Genomic DNA, 9,380 nt, shown 5'->3' with positions numbered 1-9,380 from the left:
AAGTACGACAGCTAATAATGGAAGTAGACAACGGGCAACAACCTTCTAACATTACAGCTACTTCAGAATACATAGTGCTGCAACAATTACCCCCTCCTCTAATAAATTCATACCAGTTTGTCGATGACCAAGAAGAAGAAGGACAACTAATAATGCAAATAGACAACCAACACACAATCCAACAAACCTTTTTGTTACCTTCTGCAATGATAAGCAACAATGAAGATGAATTAAACATGGATCTTATACCGATAACATCAGATAGAATTGAAGAAATTGCTGAAAGTTCTTGTACTTCTCAGAAATCAAGAAAAAGAGTGAGGAGAAAGGTGAAAGAATCTCCACCATGTAAAATACTTAGGCACGATGCGTTGCCTGAGGAAGTAAGAGTTGGATCAGTCTCCACCATGTAAAATACTTAGGAGCCATTTGTTCAAAAAAAGTAAAAGATACAAAAAATAACATCAGGACATTATCAAAAAGATCAGTTAAAAGTTCAATACATAGGAAGGCTGAAGTTCGACAGGTATAAAACAAAAACTTCAGCTATAGAGCTGAAGTTCGACAGGTATAAAATAAAAACTTCAGCTATAGAGCTGAAGTTCGACAGGTATAAAACAAAAACTTCAGCTCTAGAGATGGACTTCACCAGTAACAAACACAAAAACTTCAGCTCTAGAGATGGACTTCACCAGTAACAAACACAAAAAACTTCAAGCTACTTAAAGCAGAACTTCACCAGTTACAAGCACAAAACATTCAGCAAAAAAACTTCAGCTATAGAGCTGAAGTTCGACAGGTATAAAACAAAAACTTCAGCTATAGAGCTGAAGTTCGACAGGTATAAAACAAAAACTTCAGCTCTAGAGATGGACTTCACCAGTAACAAACACAAAAACTTCAGCTCCTAAAACTGGACTTCACCAGTTACAAACACAAAAACTTCAGCTCCTAAAGAAGAACTTCACCAGTTACAAGCACAAAACATTCAGCAAAAAAAACATGCTGTAATTTTTACACAAAACAAAAACACAAAATTCAAATCCAAAAAATAATGCCAAAACATGAAAAAAAGCTTCAGCTCATATCTAAGATATCATTGAACTATAGTATCATCTGTTTAACTCTCAAAATTTTTAAAAATTTGAACGTCTAATCACAAAAGAAATTATAGAATTTTCATTAATAACATAAACACTCGTTCAAAAAACCTAAAAATACAATCGTAAAAGTAAAACTAATGCACTTATCAAACTAAACCCTAAGAAAATATTTTATCATAAATACATGACTATCAAAACCAAAATCAGAAATTAAATCGTAAAATAAACCCAGAAAGTTAATGCAATGTACCTGCGATTAAATTGTAATGTAGGAACAACGACGACTAGCAGTTGAAAAATCAAAAACAACGACGAAAACCGTTTGATTTCAGAGAAGAACTTCAAAAAACGCGAATAACGGGAGAGAGAGAGACAGAGAAAGTAGAGGACTAGCGAATACTTGGAGAGAAAGTAGTCTTTTTAATAAGGAAGGGCAAAATGGTCTTTTCAAATGGCTTTTAACAAAAAAACGGGTACGGGTGCAAACAGAAAGACAAAGCGGCTACAGGTTAAAAAGGGGCGCCCAAATAGGGCGCCCTGTGCAATTTTTACCCTAATCATAGGTGTGTATGATCATACAAAAATTGTAGTAAATAATAGATAAATTAAATTCAAATTTAATTGGTGGAGTCGTCTATTATTATCTTAATTCTATTGAGATGACGAGCGGTTTTAAGAAATAGTATTTATAAAGAGGAAGTAAATTATACGAAATTAAATCTCTTTTGAGATATGTGTGGTATGATAATATCACTAGTTATTGTTTGTCATATCTTAGGTGGTACCATATGTAAACATAACAATACTTTTAAATCAACATCTAAATAATATTTGGTTTTCTTATATTTTGTTTGTCGCGGGTAAAACGATATACAAAATATATACAACTAGTATACACATTATATGTAAATTGTAATTTTTGATTGGATTATATACAAAAAATATGTATTTATGTAGAAGATAAATTGTAGACTTTGACCAAATTTGTATTTATTTTGTAAGAAACTTTAATTAATTAGAAAAACTTAAATAAACTGAGTAAATAAGTTTAAAATTTCGTATATATACGAAAAAGTCTCTTTACGAAATTAGTTTGCGTTACCATTGTCTCAAAGAATTATTTCCCCACTCTGAAATAATATATGATTTTGTTAAAAAACAGAAAAAAGAAAAAAGAAGAATTATAAGCTCCCCACTCCGAAATAATATATGGTTTTGTTAAAAAAAGAAAAAAGAAAAAAGAAGAAATATAAGCTCCTCCAACCCGCGTTCCCGCGTTACAAGCCGGTTACGGTTGATTATTCCATTTATTTATTTAACAATCGAACAACAGTAGCATTTTATAATTTAAGTTAAAAAAAAACAGGTCAAAAATATAACAAAGGAAAAGGCAAAGTAAATTTTGATCATCACCAACCTGCTAAGTATTTGGGACCGCTTCACTTGCTTCTCAGGTACCTATTATCTCCATTTCTGTATTCTTGTTTTTGGTTTTCTTCTTCTGGATATTTATTAAAATTGTTACATACAGCTAGATATTGTTTATTTAATTCCAAGTTTGATCCGACTTTTCGTATTTATGAGTAATGGTTAGTGATGATTCCTGTAGTTGACTCTAACCAGATTGAGATTAAGGCAAAGTTATTGGAGATGAAGAATAGATATTTCTGTAAGAGGGTTTTAGCTTTAGATAATTTGTGGGGTTGGGCTTATTTAATTCCTCTTATCATTTTTTCTTAAATTTATGAGTGACTAACGAAAAATTCCATTTTCCCCCACCCTGTCCCCGCTCCCCTCCTGTGGAAGAAACGGGCAGCCCGGTGCACTAAGCTCCCGCTATGTGCGGGGTCCAGGGAAGGGTCGAATCACATTAGGTCTATTGCACGCATCCTTCTTTGTATATCTTCAAGAGACCGTTTCCACGACTTCAAGATATTTCTGTAAAAGGGTTTTAGCTTAAATAATTTGTGGGGTTGGGCTTATTTAATTCATATATCACTTCTTCCCCACTATGTCCCTGTTCCCCTCTTGTCAAAGAAAAGGCAGATGGGTGCATTAAGCTCCCACTATGTGCGGGGTCCGGGAACGAGCCGGACTGCATTGGGTCTATTGTACGCAGTCTTACATTTCTGCTAGAGGCTGTTTCAACGGCTTGAACTCGTGACCTCCTGATTACACAACAACAATTCTTACTGTTGCGCCAAGGAAAATGTGAGGAAGACTTTAGATGGAAACTTGGTTATTTTGATTGTCTTTTAAATTGAAAGTTGGAAATTGGTATGATTTTTTGTTTCCACATTGAAGTGATAAATCATGAAAATTTTATTTGCTGAAATCTAATTAAATTTAGAGTCTCTGCTGGGTTCTAGTTTGATTAGAACATAAAAACTTCCCTACCGATAAAAGGAAAGGTAGGGAATAAAGATGATGACTGCTTTGTTATTTCATTTGCTTATTGTGCTTCAATGTTAATACTCTGTTGTTTTCGTTTTCGTATACGTGCACCGGAAATGTAGTCGTTGGATTCTTTTAGACAATTATATGAATCTTAGGCATCCAACCTCTTGTGTGTGCAGACCTGTTGGTTGCGAAAGTTTGGTGGATTTCTTAATTTACTTTCAATTTTGAAAAACGACGGGTTGATGGCTAATAAAATTATAGGTGCAGCTCTGTCTCAAATTGTAACCTTTCTTTCTTTCATTATATGGTTTGTAAGATTTAAGATAACTTCCGAGAACAAATTTAGCTGTCTAAGAAAGGTGAAAATGTTACAGATAGTCAGTGGACTTCTAATGTTTAGGGTGTCAGTGGTTCTAAAAATTATGCTATACCAATTTCTCGGTTAATCTATTATGTATAACCAAAATCATACCTTTTAGAACCGTCACATTGTGTCAGTATTTCTTTTCGAAAGAAAAATAAGAATTTCAATGATTTTTAAGATGTCTCATTCTTATGTAAAAAAATAACACCTTATTATAACACAAAAATATACAACTCTTCATCATAGCTTAAGAGAGCTAGTACTAGTTGTCATCTCTCTTACCTATCACAAGTACTAAATTATGAAAGTTCTATTCTCTCTTATTTACTTACTAGCAAAAGAAATGCCTGTTAAAGAAGGATGGAGGAGGCAAAGGCATTATTGACTTAAACTAGTAGAATATAAGTAATTGAAGTATTTTGTTGCTTCTCAAGTTGAAATTTATGGCTGGTTATTATATTTGGTATATATATGATACTTTTATACATCATTTAGGAAGGTTGTTCGGTTAGATTAGGTTCAGATCTATATGTTGGATCGCTTTAACAATATTTTTGACACTCCTACCATAATGCGCATAAGATTCGGTTCTTTAATACCATTAATATTTGCCCTTTTTTGACTAGATTTTGAGATACTTCAATGTGGACCGAATAGTTTCGAAATGCTAATGTAGATTTCTTGTGTTGAACTTGGCTATAAATAGACCTATAGTTGACCACAACTTCATTGTGTTTGTTTTATTGTACTTTTTCTAATCAGCATATGAGATGGCCGGATGGTCGGCACTTCCATATGACCTAATTGAATCAATCGCAAACCTGTTGAACGCAGCTGAAGATTTCCTTTCATTTTCTTCTGTATGCCGCTCCTGGAGGCTAGTTTGTAAAAGCAAGAACTGGCATCCTGGTTTCCAATTGCCATGGCTCATGCTCGGGGAAATGCAAACCAACAAAGGGTCGATGAGGCAATTCTTGAGTATGTGCAAGTTTAAGTTTCATTACTTGCCATTCCCTGAAACTCAAGATTTTCGGTGTTGGGGCGCTTGTCAAGAATCGGTCATCACCATTAACCCAAGATTTGAGGTTCGCCTTGTCAACCCTTTTACTCATGCTTGCATTAATCTTCCATCGATTACCGCATTAAACATCCAAGGTGCTGCTAAAGATTGTTGGTTCTCTGTTATTCACAAAGCTAAATACTTCAAGATTCAAAATGAATATATGGTTTTCATTATATATGGTCCTCGTTCTGAAGTGGCATTCACTAGATCGGGAGACAGCAGGTGGTCTTTGGTTCAATCTTTAATCCCTGCTCGTTTTGTTGATGTTGTGTGCTTTAAGGATCAGATTATGGCACTTTCAATTGTAGGAACACTCTTTTCGCTTGAAACAAATGGAGTCGATACTCCAAGGATGCTGTGCGTTAGTTCTCCGCCCCAACAAGAGAAATCTTGGCAAAAGATGTATTTGGTGGAATCGTCGGGAGATCTTCTGATATTATTCTCTTATCCAAATGGAAACATGGTTAATAGATTCAGAGCATACAGGTTTGATATCTCAAAAAGGGAGTGGATGAGGTTGGAGGACTTGGGTACTAATGTTTTACTTGTTGACACCGATATTTGTACTTCCCTTCCTGCATGTGACTATCTGCAGCGCAATTGTATCTACTTTGTGCACGACAACCTGGATTCGTTGTTGGCATCTGGACCGAGATGTATGGGGAATTACATGAGTGTGTATAACTTGAAAGAAAATTACACCGATTTTATGAATTTAGGAAATGATAATTCCTTTAGGTATATTTCCGCAACCTGGGTACTTCCTAGTTTGTGGTAGAAAGTCGTAGGCGCTCACATTCATGCTTTATTGTAAACCTAGAATAGATAAAGAAAGAGCATAGGATATTGTTCTTCTTCAAGTTTAAATTTGTGTTCATCTTTGCATGTATCAGTGGCTCATTGCAGCCTGTTTGATCATTGTTCTTGCATATTACTTGATTGAGTAAAATGTGGTGAATAGATGCTCTAATTGCTTATCGATTGGTCTTGTTTCTTTGGTCCATATTTCTATTTGGTTGCTGACTTCTGTTCATAGCTAAGAGATGAGTGGATTAGATCAATGTTTACGAAGAGGTAAAAGGCTGCTACTATGCCTAGTTCTTTATTCAGTTTGTGATGCTAATATAAAATGTCTCAACTGTGTTACTGTGAAGTTTTGGAGCTGGTGTTGGAACAATGGGTTAGCGGGGGTTGATCCCACGTAATGGGGTCTGGGGAGGGTAGTGTGTAAACAGACCTTACCCCTACCTTGTAGAGGTAGAGAGGCTGTTTCTAATAGACCCTCGGCTCAGGAAAGCATATAGGTACAACAATAATAACAAGAAAACAAGACGGGACAACACCGAAAAACCATGTAAAAGCAACATACATAACAAGATAGTAAGATGATTGAAATGCAAAAGAAGAAACTAAGTATTAGCACGTATGGATACTGCAAATAGACTTTTTGCAATTGCTATTGAAGTGGGACAACTGCAAAATGAAATTCAAGAGAACCGTAGAGTGCCAAACTTCCTTTTGAGAAGTGTTAGAACAATGATTCAATTTCAATGCTATTTTTTTTTCTTTTTTTTTCTTTTTTTTGTTTTGTGAGTTTAGGTAATGTATCATGAAAGGTAAAAGGAGATAAAAGAATCATGTTGATTATCCCGTAAATATAAGTTGTTTTCCTTCATGTGTAAAAAGGGAATAAATAAGTCAATTAAATTTCGAGACTTCTGTCACCCATTTTGCGACATTCTCCTCCCCAATAAATTATAATACATTTCATTGAGAATTCTTTCTTGGTGTACCTCATATTTCCTTAGGCCGTCTTGATAAGTGAAGATTTTTCTGGATATTGAGTTCTCTCCTATTGAAATTAAGCTAATTTTGCTACTAAAAAGCAATTGTCTTTATAGTTCTCTGTATGGAAGAGAAGTACTAGCACGTAAAAGATGAAATATAATTTTTTTTTCTTTTCTTTTTGGAGCATATAATGTTTGATTTTATATATTTCATATGCGTAATTTAGCTGCAAAATTTTGGTTTGTTTAATTTAGTGATTCTTTTCTCAATCTCAAAGTTGAACAAAACTAAATGGAGTTATCAATAAGTTGAACTGAGAAAAGCAAAACATTTCAATTTCATGTGTGTTAGTTTAAACCAAATATATGACTAATGCAAGGAATAGATTAGTATTTGCTACAAACACACCCAAATTACCAACGAAAAATCGGTTGGTAAATTGATGATATTAGTTGATAAATTGGGTTACCAATCGATTTGGATCCGTTGCTAAAAGGCTCGTTGGTAATATTTACCGACGGATAATATCGTTACTAAAATTACCGATGGAAAATCAATCGGTAAATAGCAAAATTATTCGTTGGCAATTTGCTTGATGAAGTCCAAAAATTTCCATTGGTAAATTTAGCAACCGATATTCCATTGATATGTTAATTGATACAACTTTTTGAGATTTGAGATTCTCTTCTTTTTATATATCTGACTCGTCTTCTCAATTGATACAACTTTTCCGTCAATATTATATTAATTAATACAACCATTATGCGCGAACGAATACAGTTGATAGCTTCTGTACAATGTATTTTTCATCATTTCTATCCTTGTATATACCCCTATTTTTTTTTGTATTTTGCCTTGGTTGTATTCGTTGTGCGAATGAATATAATTGATACAAATTGTATGAGTTGCGAACGAATACTGTTGAGACAAGTTGTATTCGCTACATGAGCGGGTACAATGAATACAAACGCCTAGCGAAGGAAAAATTTGCTACGAATGATAAATACTGTAACAATAGTTGCGAGTTGTAATTAGCTATGATACTGTGCTTTCTGAAAATTGCTCTTAGTAAATTCACTGTGATAGAGTGTTGGTAAAATCGGTTGTCTGTCCTTCCAATTTTCTAGGTAGTCAGTTGGTAATTATAGTAACAAAATAAATATTGTTAGTTTTTTGTTAGTATATTAATTGTCCGATTCATAATAAGTGACTTTTTGGACTTTGATGCTCCCCTTAAGAAAATACTAACTCATAGAAAAAAGAGGTATTTTGACTAAATTATCCTTAACTAAAATTAGCATATTGTTGACATATTGGAATTTGTAAACAAGAGCAAAGTTTGGAAAAATAAAATTAATTCCTTCTTGATTACCTAAAAGGTCACTTATTTTGGACTAAAATAAAAAAGCAAAAAAGTCACTTATTATGGAGCGGAGGGTATGGGTGTCAGTGGATATTTAAAAACCGACTAAACCGACCGCACCGAACCGAACCGAACCAATTTTTAGGTTTCTTTTAATAAAATCGTAGGTTTTTATATAAATCTACAACCGTACCAATAATTAGAGTAGGTTTTTATTTTATAAAAATAAATCAGAAAAATATCGAACCTGCCGAATAAATTTACATGTAAGAAATATATTTATATATTAAGTTTAAAAAATAAAGCATTAAATTTTTCCTTGACCTTTGAAATTATAAAAATGATTACAAGCCAACAAGTAATTAAAATCAAAATTCTAATTCTCAAACCTATTATGCTACTCCTACTGAAACTAAATTATTTTTATCATATTCATTAGCAAGACACGAAGTATTTTAGTGATTATGAGTAGCAAATTAAATGTATTGAATATGTTTCCTTTTGTATGATTTAGATTTATCTTTTTGAATATTTAATCTTCTATAGACTTTATTCTTGAGTCCCAGCTTGCTTAATATCATTCTACTCGTGTGATTTTTTTTTTTTTTTTTTTTTGACTTTGCTTAGTTTCTTTTATACTATTGTAGAGTAGTTGATAGATCTATATTATGGTCATCATTAATGTTTTCTTAATTCATCACCATTTAAACAGTAAAATTGTCTGGAGAGTTTTGCTAAGTCCTATAAAAATATGTATGTTATTGCATTTTACTTTTACTAGCGACTTTTACATGACATTTAAAAAATATCGAAAATTAACCGAACTGTACCGATACCGAAGAGAAGCCGACATGATTGAGACGGTTTCGAAAAGTTTAATTTTGGTTATACATAATAGAATAACCGAAAAATTGGTATGGTACAAAATAACTGGCCGAACCGAACCATTGATGCCCCTACCGGAGGGAATAGTTATTTACTAACGAATGGACAATTCGTTGATAAATATGGCTTTTTTAATTTTTAATTATAGAATTTCCATTGGTAATCGGTTTGTGGATTTTGTAATGAAATATAATTCATTAGAAATCCATTGGTAAATATGGTCATTTAATTATCAAATTTTGTTGGTAATTGGTTGAGAATATTCTATTGTTAGGATAATCGAACTGTCCTGGATTTTTATTTTCAAATTAAAAAAAATTATATGATTGCAGTTTGATAGCTTAAATTGGAAAAGGATTAACTGTGAAATGCAGTTCAGATTATTCTCCAATAAATAATTTTCCTTATAAATAG

At 33.0% G+C, this 9,380-nt stretch overlaps 1 protein-coding gene across 3 annotated transcripts; it reads left to right on the top strand.

The window, feature by feature from the left end:
* LOC109223231 (F-box protein At2g17036-like) lies at window positions 2,411-5,907 on the top strand. 3 transcript variants are annotated; one of them, XM_019387453.1, is made up of 2 exons: window positions 2,411-2,557; window positions 4,630-5,907. In XM_019387453.1, the coding sequence occupies exon 2, from the start codon at window positions 4,638-4,640 to the stop codon at window positions 5,706-5,708; it is 1,071 nt and encodes a 356-aa protein (XP_019242998.1). In that variant the 5' UTR covers window positions 2,411-2,557; window positions 4,630-4,637; the 3' UTR covers window positions 5,709-5,907. The 3 variants fall into 3 exon arrangements, with proteins under 3 accessions (XP_019242998.1, XP_019243000.1, XP_019242999.1); XM_019387455.1 differs by having other exon boundaries at window positions 2,414-2,557; window positions 4,745-5,907; XM_019387454.1 differs by having other exon boundaries at window positions 2,414-2,557; window positions 4,702-5,907.

Source organism: Nicotiana attenuata, chromosome 3, assembly GCF_001879085.1.
Source record: "Nicotiana attenuata strain UT chromosome 3, NIATTr2, whole genome shotgun sequence".
In the NCBI taxonomy this organism is placed as follows: domain Eukaryota; kingdom Viridiplantae; phylum Streptophyta; class Magnoliopsida; order Solanales; family Solanaceae; genus Nicotiana; species Nicotiana attenuata.
The sequence above is the reverse complement of the archived record's forward strand: the minus strand, read 5'-3'. Positions and strand labels throughout refer to the sequence as shown.